At 48.2% G+C, this 12,092-nt stretch overlaps 3 protein-coding genes across 8 annotated transcripts in view; 2 read left to right on the plus strand and 1 right to left on the minus strand.

Annotated features, from left to right (window-relative positions):
* Positions 1-17: 17 nt before the first annotated feature.
* Positions 18-12,092, minus strand: part of LOC138127909 (putative fatty acyl-CoA reductase CG5065) — a 14,210-nt gene continuing 2,135 nt past the window's right edge. The window contains exons 2-6 of the mRNA XM_069044026.1: positions 1,725-1,991; positions 1,165-1,672; positions 928-1,117; positions 631-879; positions 18-580 (exon numbers count right to left, since the gene is read on the minus strand). Of these exons, the coding sequence (XP_068900127.1) occupies positions 193-580; positions 631-879; positions 928-1,117; positions 1,165-1,672; positions 1,725-1,922 (1,533 nt within the window). The 5' untranslated portion in view covers positions 1,923-1,991 and the 3' untranslated portion in view covers positions 18-192. The remainder of the gene's footprint in view (positions 581-630; positions 880-927; positions 1,118-1,164; positions 1,673-1,724; positions 1,992-12,092) is intronic.
* On the plus strand, positions 1,990-9,104 carry LOC138127900 (dynein axonemal intermediate chain 7). Of its 3 annotated transcripts, XM_069044008.1 has the most exons (15): positions 1,990-2,384; positions 2,604-4,232; positions 4,286-4,631; positions 4,682-4,752; positions 4,802-5,218; positions 5,266-5,340; positions 5,397-5,596; positions 5,644-5,810; positions 6,226-6,453; positions 6,500-6,664; positions 6,717-6,873; positions 6,925-7,140; positions 7,186-7,339; positions 7,392-7,715; positions 7,764-9,104. In XM_069044008.1, the coding sequence occupies exons 2-15, from the start codon at positions 3,063-3,065 to the stop codon at positions 7,899-7,901; spliced, it is 3,828 nt and encodes a 1,275-aa protein (XP_068900109.1). In that variant the 5' UTR covers positions 1,990-2,384; positions 2,604-3,062; the 3' UTR covers positions 7,902-9,104. The 3 variants fall into 3 exon arrangements, 2 of the variants coding, with proteins under 2 accessions (XP_068900109.1, XP_068900110.1); XR_011158465.1 differs by lacking the exon at positions 7,764-9,104 and having other exon boundaries at positions 1,990-4,232; positions 7,205-7,339; positions 7,392-7,533; XM_069044009.1 differs by lacking the exons at positions 7,392-7,715; positions 7,764-9,104 and having other exon boundaries at positions 1,990-4,232; positions 7,205-7,368.
* Positions 9,138-12,092, plus strand: part of LOC138127901 (histone-lysine N-methyltransferase eggless-like) — a 9,661-nt gene continuing 6,706 nt past the window's right edge. The window contains exons 1-5 of one of the 4 annotated variants that reach the window (XM_069044011.1): positions 9,138-9,283; positions 9,623-10,419; positions 10,459-10,638; positions 10,708-11,238; positions 11,289-11,473. In XM_069044011.1, the coding sequence (XP_068900112.1) occupies positions 9,174-9,283; positions 9,623-10,419; positions 10,459-10,638; positions 10,708-11,238; positions 11,289-11,473 (1,803 nt within the window). In that variant the 5' untranslated portion in view covers positions 9,138-9,173. Of the gene's footprint in view, positions 9,284-9,304; positions 10,420-10,458; positions 10,639-10,707; positions 11,239-11,288; positions 11,474-12,092 lie in introns of those variants that run through there. The other 3 variants (XM_069044012.1, XM_069044013.1, XM_069044014.1) reach the window with 3 other exon arrangements.

Here is a 12,092-nt window from a genome sequence, read left to right on the forward strand (position 1 = left end):
TGATGTCAAGAATAGAATATCCGTCAGCAAGTTTATTAAATTTTTATTGTACAATAATTATTTTCACCAACTGTCAAAGCTTTTTGTATGACGTCATCATGTCGGCACAACGCCGAAGCATATTTTGCGTGAAAAATATTCCAAAACTACGTAAAACATACTTAAAACTAGAAAAAAAAACATCTTCGTGGCCTACTCCGCGAAGTAGAGGTACCACCGACCGTACATGTTGGTCATCACCGAAATAATATCAATTTTAACAAAAATGAACCAGAACAGGGCCAAATCCCACAAGAAATTACACAATTTGGACGCCACCCACATCCTCGAGGAGTGTCTCTTGGCCCGGTCGAGAGTGTCGTCGCCTTCCTTCAAGAGATACCTCCTACCACCTAGAGTGGCTGACAGGAAGAACTGAAAAGGTTCGACGTCTTCTGTGAACGAAAAGGCGTCGACGTCGCTCGGGAGCAGCAGCTTCCTCAATCCCATGGTCTTCTCGTTGATAAATGTCCACCGGTTTAAGCAGAAATACTGGAGGGCCATGTTGGCACCGTAGATGCGCCTCTGAATTCTCAACAGCCTGACAACAATATCGATCAAACAAGAAAATAAGCGATGGTAGAGACTCACATGGGTTTGGTGCCGATGAGTCTGAGAAGTCCGTCGACGACCAACGCGGGTATAAAGTGGAAGAAAATCATTTTGATGAAGTAGTTGTAGTAGCATTTGGTGATTTCACTGTGGGGGTACCACAAGATGTCGTTAAAGGGTACTTTGTCGCACAGGATTTTTCCCATTTCTTGCAATTGTCCGCCCGTCGCCGGTTTGATGTCGTTGTTGCTGCCGTTGTAGAACGAAGGAGTGAGTCTTTGGGAGCGTCTGCAAAGACAGCTTTAAAGAATGGTAAGTGGGGTTGTTGTGTTTTACTTAGTGGCTTGAATCCACGACGCCGTGATCATGCATTTGACGATTATGTCCACCGGGACGTAGTCGGCGGAGATGTCGGGGTCGCTGTACATAGTTCGGACTATCCCTTTGCCCATGGCCACCATGAGCCCCACAGGTCCGTTGAAGTTGTCGATCCATCCGGGGATGGGCTCGGACATCGACGAAACCACTACTCCACACAATAGAAACGCGCAAGGAAAACGCCAAACTACTCACCGACGGACGGCCGGAAGACCACCGCAGGCACTTTCCCTTCGCACAAATCATTGACCACGTGCTCCGCCAGCGACTTGGTGAAAGTGTAGGTGTTGGGCAAGGGCTGGATGTACTTGTGGGTCAACAGATTCAAATCGTGTCGGTCCAACTCTTCGGCGATCCGGATCGTCTTGGCCCAGTCGGCGTGCGGAGGGTACAGCTTCTCCTCGACCACCTTCTGGTCGGTGTGGCAGTACGTGGTGGAGATGTGAACCAACACCTCCAAGTTGCGCATCTCGAGGGCCAGCTCGACCAACTCGCGCGTCCCCCGTGTGTTCAGGAGGACGGCGTCGGTGAGGGCATCGTCGAAGCGCACCGACGCCGCCCCGTGGAACACCACGTGGACCGAGTCCACCAAGAACTGCCGGTCCTCGGGGCTCAAGCCCAACCCTATTTTGGTCACGTCTCCGTTCACCACCTTGATCTTGCTCAGGGCTTCAGGTTGTTGCGATTTCAGAGGCGCGAAGAGCTGGAAACGACCGTCAGACAACGCTTCCCTTCGGTGATAAGTGATAACTTACCGGGGAGTCGGTGATGGAATGGAGCCTCTCGTCGAAGCTCCGCCTCTTCTTGTCTCTCATCAAGAGGATGACGCCTTGGATGTCGGGGCACGAACGCAGCAGCTTCTCTATCAAGACTTTGCCGATGAAGCCGCTTCCTCCAGTTATGAAAACGTTCTTGTTGCGGTAGAATTCCGGGATCGAGGGTAGTTCAGCCATCTTGGAGTCTCCGTGAATACTGCTGGAACTGTTTTTTCGACGCAGATGCTCGCTGACTTTGACCCAGACCTTTATTTTCCATACAATGAAAAGCACTTTTGATTGTTGGTGAATTTAATTAAAAACAATTGTTGTAAAGCCGAAACTTGCCGCACACTGGCCCAAGACGGACGTAGTAATTGTCTTGTCATTACCGACGTAAAATGGGGGCAATAAACAATGAGCATCCATAATGTTGTCGAAGCGAATGCCAAAATAATTGAATGTTGTTACGCCAGGAATAGTTAATAAACATCATTACAATAATTAAATTCTGTTTCCTAATAAGGTAATAACCTTATGACATTGTTTTCGTTTTTTGATTAGTCACATCATGTCGATCATTTTTTTGACAGATGGATTGTGTCAGATAATTTTTTTAGAGAAAATTATTTTTTGTGTAAGAAATGGCTAAATCTAAAGGTAAACACCACAAAGCAGGCAAAAGTGATGCTTCTGGGGTGGCGGAGGTGGAGCAGCCACCGCCGGACCAAGAGGATGAAGTAAACGTCGTGGTTGACACATCAACCCACTAGATTTATTCGCAGTCTGGTGACGAATACTTTCGCAACATGATTCCACATCAGAATGCATTGCAAAAGCGCTTTTGAGAGCTTTTGCCAAAGAATTTTAATCTTCCAGTTATTTCTGCAAGTTCTCCAACGTTCCTCACCGACAAGTTGCCAATTTTTAATGTATTAATGTGTCAAAGTGGAAGTGGTTACGGTGCCGACGAAGACATCGAAGGTCGCAATCAAACTCGAAGAACTTATCTCTTGAAAGACGACACCAGCCGCATCAAGTGATGTTAACAATATAATATCCGTCAGCATGTTTATTAAATTTTTATTGTACAATTATTTTCACCAACTGTCAAAGTTTTTTGTATGACGTCATCATGTCAAAATAATTGAATGTTGCTACGTCAGGAGTCGTTAATAAACATCATTCATTACAATAACTAAATTCTGTTTCCTAATAAGGTAATAACCTTATGACGTTGTTTTCGTTTTTTGATTAGTCACACCACGTCGATCATTTTTTTGACAGATGGATTGTGTCAGATAATTTTTTTAGAGAAAATTATTTTTTGTGTAAGAAATGGCTAAATCTAAAGGTAAACACCACAAAGCAGACAAAAGTGATGCTTCTGGGGAGGCGGAGGTGGAGCAGCCGCCGCCGGACAAAGAGGACGAAGGTCAAGCTGAGGAAGCTGCTGCGGCTGAGCCGGAAGCGGAGCAGGAAGCTCCCGAGAGCCAGGATGTGGATCAAGAGAAGGAGAAAGTTTCTGTTGAGACAAATCAGGATGAGGGTGTAGCCGCACAAGAAGAACCAAAGATTCTTCCACCTTCTGAGGCAGAGCCAGCAGAAGGTGAAGGTCAAGAGGTGAAAGGAGGTGATGCTCTTGAGGCTAATTTGGAGCAGACAGTGTCCGAGGGAAAGTTGAAAGCTAAGAAGAGCGCAACGGAAAAAATGGATGAAGGAGGGGTCGAGAAGAAGATGAAAGGTAAACCGAGTGTGACGATTTCGGAAGCCCATTTGGAAGAAGCGAAGTCCAAGGGTAAGAAAGGGAAGAAGAAAGGTAAAGAGAAGAAGGGGAAGAAAGGTGCTTCTGAGGTTCAAGGAGGGGAGAAAGAAGAAGAAGCGGTTTTGAAGGTGGAGAGATCTGAGAGTAAAGATGTGAAGGTGGCTCGGTCTAAAAGCAGCGACCAGAAGATGGAAGATGAGAAGTTGGAAGGGTCTGAGAGTAAAGGAAAGATGGATAGGTCCGCTAGTAGAGACCAGAGATTGGACAGGTCTCAAAGCAAAGACTTGAAAATGGGAAAGTCCGCGTCTGTGGTTGAGGCTGCCGAGGAGGAGTTGCCACCGAAGAAGAAGAAGAAGAAGAAGGGAAAAGGCAAGAAAACGAAGAAAAGCGCGTCGACTTCCCAAGCTGACTTGGCGCAAGAAGAGGGTGCCGGAGACCAGCCGAAAAAATCACAGAAAGGTAAAAAGAAGCGCAAGGGGAAGAAAGCGAAGAAAAGCGCGTCCACCTCTCAGTCCAGCTTGACGCGAGTCTCCCGCCGCAAGAAAGGCAAAGAGAAGAAGCTGAAAACCGTCTCCATGTCGGAGCCCAGTTTGGAAGAGTTGACCCGGAATAAAAGCAGGTCCAAGACTAAGATGTCGCAGCAGAACCTGTCCGGTTTGATAAGTAAAATGTCGGCGTCGTATACAGCGCTGAAAGCGACCCAGTCTCGAAGCAAATCTGCCGTTGGGCTGGCGAGAAAAGAAGTAAAACAGTTGTTTCGTGTACTTACATTGTTTGGTTAATTTGCAATTCGCAGTCCGAGTGGACGTATGTCGATTCTGACGCGTCCGAAGATTCGGATTACTCGTACGAAGATCTCGTGGAGGAGAGACTAGCCAAGTCGTCGGTGATGTTGAAACCGAAGACGAAAAAGAAGGGGAAGAAGGGCAAAGGTAAGAAGGGAAAGTCGACCGCGTCTGAGACGGAGACAGGCGAAGAGGGCGAGCCGAAGAAGAAAAAGAAGAAGAAGGGGAAAGGGAAGAAGAAGAAGAGGGTGGAAGAAACGTCAGAAGAAGAGGAGGGGATGATCGAGCCGCAGGACGACATTTTGGCCGAGATTGCCCGGATGAAGTACTTGGCTGAGTTGGAGGCGAGCGGAGAAGGTCTCTCAAGTGGCGCCCTCTACGATAGTGTAAAACAGTAGTTGTTGCAGAGACTGAAGGAGAGACGACCGAGACCGAGGGTACGTCCAAGAAGAAAAAAAAGAAGAAGAAGAAGAAGAAGGTGGAGTCGAAGACGATGTGTCCGTTTGGTAAAGTGATTTTGCTTGCAGGGACCCAAGAAGAAGCTGTCCAAAAAGGAGAAGGCGCGGCTGGCGGCGGAACAGGCCGAGAAAGCCCGCATGAGCGCCGAGGAAGAGGCGGCGAAAGCGGCCGAACTCGAACGAATCCGACTGGAAGAGGAGCGAAAGGCCGCGATCGAGAAGGAGAAGCGGGAGTCGTTCGAGCAGCAAATCAGGACCGAGCAGTTGGAGGCGGAGCTTGACCACTTCAACCAACTGGTCGGCTACAACAAGACGCTCAGGGCGGAGGCCAAAGCTCAAGAGGAGTGGGAGTTTTACGTGAACTGCGGCAGACTGCCCAATCCGAGCAAATGCGACCAGATGAACACTTTTCTCCATTTGTGGGAGAACGTGGTGCAGGAGACCACGATGGAGGAGGCGGCCAGGAGGACCGTGGACATGTTGGAGGTGAGTGTCGTGTGTTGAGACGCCTAGTTGTGGAGTTTTTTTTGCAGCTGCTGAACGATCTCGACGACTTGATCGACACCGCGGACAAGAAGAACGACGAAACTGTGGAGAACTGGAAATGGGTGAGTCGAGTCGGCGCTCGATTGTTTCTCTTGAGGCCCACTTGATTTGTCTCAAGGTCAGACTGTTGTTCCGCCAACAACAAGCCAAGAGTCTGGACGTGGCCACCTACAGGCTCTTGCGAGATATCGAGAAGAATCTGCATAGAATTGACATTCCCACGGCCGACTACAAGTACCAAGACGAGAACGTCGCGTTGTGTTTGTGGCTGAGGATCCAGCTGCCCACGCCGCTCCCCAATCCGAGGCGGCCCCCCAAGTAACCACCCCTCGACGCCATTTTGTCTCTCTCAACTGTCGTTTCAGGCCCCGCATCGAAGTCAACTTTAAGGAAATGAAGCTAGAAGTGCAGTTTCCTCCGACAGTCGACGGTGAAAAGACTGCTGTCAGGGCTTTGTACGTCAAGTACGACCACTTGAGCGACCTCAGCGACACCTATCAGAAGCCGGACGTACCGGAACAATACGACATCGGTATAAATAGTTTATTTTTTAATAAAAGAACCACCACACCGCAATTTACACCCAAAATAGAGCTGATAACATTGTACACTTTTGACAGAGGGTGAAAAATCTCATCATATAAAAATTGAGGTTATTAGAGATATTAGTAGCGCAGCATGTTATTAAAGTGAATAACAAATAATAACAACTAATTTGAGAGTTATAAATGTCTTACTTTGCGAGGCTCGGGGCATTTTTAATAACACGTTCAAATTTAAGCTGCGAGTTTGCGTACTTTCAAGGACATTAAAAATGACAGACTGGTATAGCCAATAGATAATTAGATATCATTAAATTCCCTAAATTTAGTAAAATTTTATATTTACAAACTTAAATCATGTTAAAAAATAGACTATAGCTGGGAGGAAAACTGTGACGTTTGCAGATTTGTGGGAGGCCATGAGAACGGAGTGGAGGCAGAAGCTGCTCTACAAGTACGACAACCGAGTGCGCAAGACACCAGTTCCTCCTCCTCCACAAGAGGAGGGACAGGAAGGGGAGAACCCCCCGGAGCCTCCACCCGAAGACGTGATCGGTCCAGAGGATGAAGTCCCAGTCGTGCCCTACCGGAAGCTCGAACCCACAGCGAGCGAATACGTCATAACCAGAGAAGGTACCGTCCAGTACCGCGTCCACACTGTCGTGACGATAATTTCCAGACGACTTGTACAAGACCACCAGAACCCAACTGGACAAGACTGTCCCAGATGACGTCATCAACTTGCGCAAGTACTCCGTCATAGGTGGCGTCTACGAGCTGCACCTGGTCCACCAACCCCCCCAACCCCAAGACTTTGTCACCCTGGAGATGACGCTGACTCCCCGTAAGTGAAATAAGTATTTTTTGTCGCATCCACACTCTTCGACTCTTCGAAGTGTACCTCCCCAAACAGCTCGAACTCGTCGACCTGTACTTGGAGTACTCGCCCCCCGCTCCTGCGCCCCCGGGAGTGAGACGCCTCCCCGAAGAGATCGAGGAAGAGATGAAGAAGCACGAGGAGGAGTTGGAGAAGCTGATTCTGGTCACTTTGACGTAATCGTTTGGTGGTTTGTCTCGCGGGGGTGGTAGTACTGGTGTTTGCAGGTGGCCCGAGCACGTGATCTTCCTCGAGTTGCCCATGGTGTGCTACTGGGACGATGAGCGGCGCGTTTGGAGCAAGAGCGAAGTGCACGACTTGAAGCACAACGAGGAGAAGGGCCAGCTGAGCTTCAGGACCCGCAAGGGTGGGGTTTTCGCGTTGGCGACTTACAGGTACGCCAACCTGCCGTACCAAGCGTGGGAGCTGCGACCCGAAGCCAAGTGAGTGACTGGCGTCTAGGTGCGGGGTTTTTAGTGGTTTTGTAGTGGTACCATCTCGCTCCAGATCACCGCCGCCATTTTGATGGTCGAGTTTAACGTGAAAGACGGCTTGATCGCGCTGTCGCAGCTCCAGAACAGCCCCAACAACGCCCTGCAAGACATCGTGGGGACCTACTACCCCCTGCCGAAGCTCGTCAGGGTAGCCAATTGAAATCTGGTCGGGCACGGTTGGTAGCACTGTTCGGTTGTAGACGATGCAGAGCTGCGGCGTGGACGTTTTCCCCGCGTTCGACGCCTTCTGCTACATCGAGAGCACCTGCGAGAAGCACTGGCCGATGGAGAAACATCTCTACTTCAACATGGCGGAGCTGGGGGTGTGCTTCAACTTCGCCTGGTCGCGTTGGAACCTGGCGGCCGGTCGACGCAACATCGTCCTCCAGATGAGAGAGTACAACTTCGAAAAAACCAAACAGAAGAGTCATCTCATGCTGCACGTGACTCCGCTCAACGCCATCTTTGTCGACTGCACGGAAGTCAGTCAGACTTTCAACGAGGAGGGCATCGAGAACATGAAGGTGACTCGAATTGGGGACGAAACGTTTTGTTCGAATTGTTTCTTGCAGTTTTATCCGGATCTGTTTCATCTGATGAAAGGGACGTCGAGCATGGCCGTCAAGAAGAAGATCGGCAAGGCCCCGCAAGAATTGGTTTTTGCTCTGTACGAACTGTTGATAGCGACGCGAGTGGTCAGTTTTTCGTGAGGCGATTTTGACATTTGACCTAGTTAAATTCGCATGCAAATCATGCACCACGCAAATGATTTGTGTATATTTACGATCAAAATAAACTATTATCGCGTGATGGGTGTTTTTATTTTAGCAACGCAGTAGTTTATGACGGAGGTGATTCGCAGTCACAAGCCAGAAAGTACAGAGCGCGCAGTTTTGTCTCGAGTTTTGTTTTTAGCATGATTGTGAAGTTGGCACTTTTAGTGACTTTTGTGTCGGCAGCGTCAAACCTGGAGCCACCGAAAGAAGTCTGTAAATACAGTCACAGTCACAGGGTAGCCAAAGCGACGTGCTCAAACTTCGACGTTACCCCAAAATGGGAGAAGGACCTTCTTGAGGGACCCACTCTGGACAAATTAATTTTAAAGAACGTGACAGGTTCTTTGGATTTATCTAACATCTCGACATTGGGAAATTTGACGTATTTGTCAGTTTCTCACAGTACGGTTGGTAACATTTCGTTCGGGCCAAACTCAAAATTAGAGTTTTTGGTCATCTTGAGAAACAAAAAGTTGCCAGATGTATCAAGAGATTTTTTTACTCACATTGTCCACATCAACTGGTTGTCCATCGTTTCCAATAATCACACAATAGCGGCGAACACTTTCACACTTTTAAAAAACATGACTTGGTTACATATTCAGAACGAAAAACTGGAACACCTGACTGGAGAATTTTTCAAAGAAAATCCCAAATTACACGAAATCACAATAAGGAACTGTCATCTCAGAGAAATTGACGTTGACACTTTTGACAGCACTACGGAATTGGAGATTTTGAGCTTGAACTTCAACAGAATCAAATATTTCAAAATTGGGACGTTCAAAAATCTTAAAAAACTGAAGATCTTGGAGCTTCATCACAACAGATTTGTCAACTTTAATTTGCAACAGTTCCAAGGGGCAGTCTCGTTGGAAATTTTAGGGCTCCCGTCAAACTTTTGGAAAAATATCAAGACAAGTGACGAATTACAAGCGGTTTTTCCGAAATTGCAGAAACTAGAAGTGAAGAAGAAAGATTTAGTTCCGGGAGATGTCAAAATCAGAGAATTGAGAATCAGAGGGATACATATCATAGGAACGCCTCACGATTGTCATTATTCTCATGTTTTATGTAGCAGTGTGATGTAATATTGACTTGTTAATTTTTTAAATAAAAGTAGTGTTGCGTAGGCAACAGCGTTTTTCATGCATTGGGCCTAAATATTTGTTGGTACGGTCCTGTCGTGGCGCGCGTGCGCACTGCATGTCAAATGTCAAAAAACAAATTTTAAATTTTAAAAAGGTGTTACCAGTGCTGCGGTGCGGTCCTCGTGGCTTATTTTTAATTCGTTTTGGCGTTTCGAATGCGTGTTTGTACGTATGCAATCCCTAATTATCCATTTTTTGAGCGATCAATAATCAATCAATAGGACCGACCCGAAAATTTTGACAGCTGACATACCAACAAAGTTTTGTTTTTGGTAATTAAACGAAAACAGAGTGGTGAAAATGGGATCTGACTAACATAAATGAGCGATATTATTAGTTTTAAGTCAAAATTTGTGATCTGTTAGTTTGTAAGTGTAAGATTTTGTAGTAGGAGTGGGTGTAGTTTTTGAGGTTATGTCGGGGTAAGCTTTTGTTGTGAGTCGCTCAAAAAGTGGATAAAATGGAGGAAGACGACGCCATGGAGATCGACGAGACTATTTCCAGCGCGCAGATAATCGTCCGGGAGTCCTCCGGCATCCAGATAATCGGGGGCCCCACGAACGTCGGCGACGCCGTGAAGATGGAATCGGTCGAGGCAAGCGCCCAGCCCAAGAAGAACCCAGACGTGGTGGTTCTGGACGACGACGAGGACGAGCCGATCCCGTCAAAAAAGTCAAAAAAGAGGCTCGACGAGCGCGTCGAGATCATCGATCTAGTCCAAAAGTCCGTCAACAGCAAGTGCATCAACTACGCCTGCATGAACGGGCAAGAGTTGATGGTGGCCCCGAATTTCTGCCTGTCGTACTTCCGCGTGAAGAACTCGGGGAACGGCAAGAAGGAGGTGTGCACCGAGTGCTATGACATGGCCGTGCGCGAGTACGACATGCTGGCGACGGAGCTCCAAGCCGGCAACATCCTCTGCAACGTGAAGGTGCCGATCCGGAACGACACCGTCGAGATCGACGACTCCGACGAGGAGGAGCAGGAGACGCGGGTCCCCCAGATGGACGAGGACAACTGCAAGTTCGTCGAGGACAACTTCGAGAGGATCCTGAGCGAGACCATGGCCAAGTTGAATTTCGAGAGTCACGCGGTCAAAGAGGCCGACTACCTCAAGTCGATGAAGAACACCATCAAGGACTCCATCGACGAGCTGCAGAGCATGATCAAAGAGACGCGCACCTCGCTCGACAACATCCAGATCAACTTGTACAACGAGTTCAGGAGCGAGACCGTCGAGACCAGCGTCATCTCGATCATCGACGACCACTACACCTCGGGCAACCCCATCGTCAGGACTGGTAAATCGTACACTTTTAGAACGAATCGAAGTGAAGCAGAACTTTCAGAGTCCGTCATGCTGGCGCCGCAGCGCAAGAGCCAAAGGAACGTCTCGAAGAGGGTCTCGTACGTGGAGCTGGACGGCCCCAACAGCCCCAAACCCAAAGAACCGGAGCCCACGGAGCTGCCCAAAGACGTCCCCGCCGTGGGCAAGGTCGAGCCGCCTGCGATCAATCTAGGTGATCCTAACTGATCCGGCCTGAATGCTGCGTCACCCCCGATTGCTTCACTGTATTATTTTTTTGCAGAGGAAATCTACTACATCTCTCGCGAGAACTCAGCGGGCTGCTGGATCAAGGCGCGCTTGAAGGCGGTCCTGCCCCCGGGAACCCTCTACATGGGCCACCCCAGCCTCGCCACCCTCTACAAAGTGTTGGAGCTGAAGCAGCACAAGGAGAGGTTCGTCGACGGGAAGAGCATCGCCTCGATGAAACACTCGAGGGTGCGCCTGGAGACCGGCACCAGAGTGATCGCCGTGTTCAAGGAGATCGGTTCGGCGGGGGAGGTGAGGAAGACGAAGCGGCACGACCCTTACTACCCGGGGATTGTGGCGGAGCCGCCGGTCGCCCAGAACAAGTACCGCTACCTGATATTCTTCGACATCGGCTACTCGCAGTACGTGAACTACAACAGCGTGCACGCCGTCTTCGAGGCGAGCAAGAACGTCTGGGAGGACATGCACATGAATTCGCGTTCGTTCATCAAGAAGTACCTGGAGAGTCCGGACAGGCCGATGGTGAAGCTGTCCAAGGGGCAGACGGTCAGGGTGGAGTATAACGGTGAGAGGGCGCCACGTACGGGTGCAAGGTTTTGAGCGGTCGGTGCGCAGGTAAATGGGTGCTTTGTACCATCATGAACGTCGACTGCTCGCTCGTCCTGGTGTTCTTCGATTCGCTCAATCGGATGGAGTGGATCTATCGGGGGTCGACTAGGTTGAGTCCCATGTTCAAGGAGGAGCAAAACGCCACCAAGAGACACACAGGAGTGAGGACTTCCAACAGGAAGGCGGGACCGGTGAGTTTGAGTTTGTCAAAAAAAATCGATGTGAAGGTCCAAGGTTTGAAAAGGAAAAATTTGATTTTTTCCTCTGTAGGAAAAGATGCCATTTTGAAAATTCACAAAATTGAATTTTTTGCGCACAATTAGTAAGTGTCTCATTCGAAAAATAATTCCTTTACGAACGTACGTTTTAATCACGACCTACCTGTTTAAAAAATGCATTATGAAAATGTTTCCGAGAAAAAGCCAATTTCCGCCACAAAACGCTTCACGCTTTAATAATAAATAATATAACAAAGAACAATCACAACACTAAACACAAAAACAACGAATAATAAGGAAAAGATTTCAAGGCAGCAAAAAATAAAGAGTTTTTGACATCAAATTGAAAATGTCATTTGAACAAGAAAAATTCTCGGTGACAAAAACTTAATATGAATAATATCCCCAAAAAATGCCCGTACACTAGCGCTTTGCGGGGATCACTCAAACTATACTTTTGAACAGGCCGGTTTTGGTTTTGATCATCGCACCTTTATGCCAAGCACGGCTTCCATTTTTACTGTTCCTGAGAGGGCGCCATTATACATTTGTGTATTTGGCTGCTTAACTGCGTACAAATCTCATTTTAAAA

Source organism: Tenebrio molitor, chromosome 4 (genome assembly GCF_963966145.1).
Source record: "Tenebrio molitor chromosome 4, icTenMoli1.1, whole genome shotgun sequence".
Taxonomy (NCBI): Eukaryota; Metazoa; Arthropoda; class Insecta; order Coleoptera; family Tenebrionidae; genus Tenebrio; species Tenebrio molitor.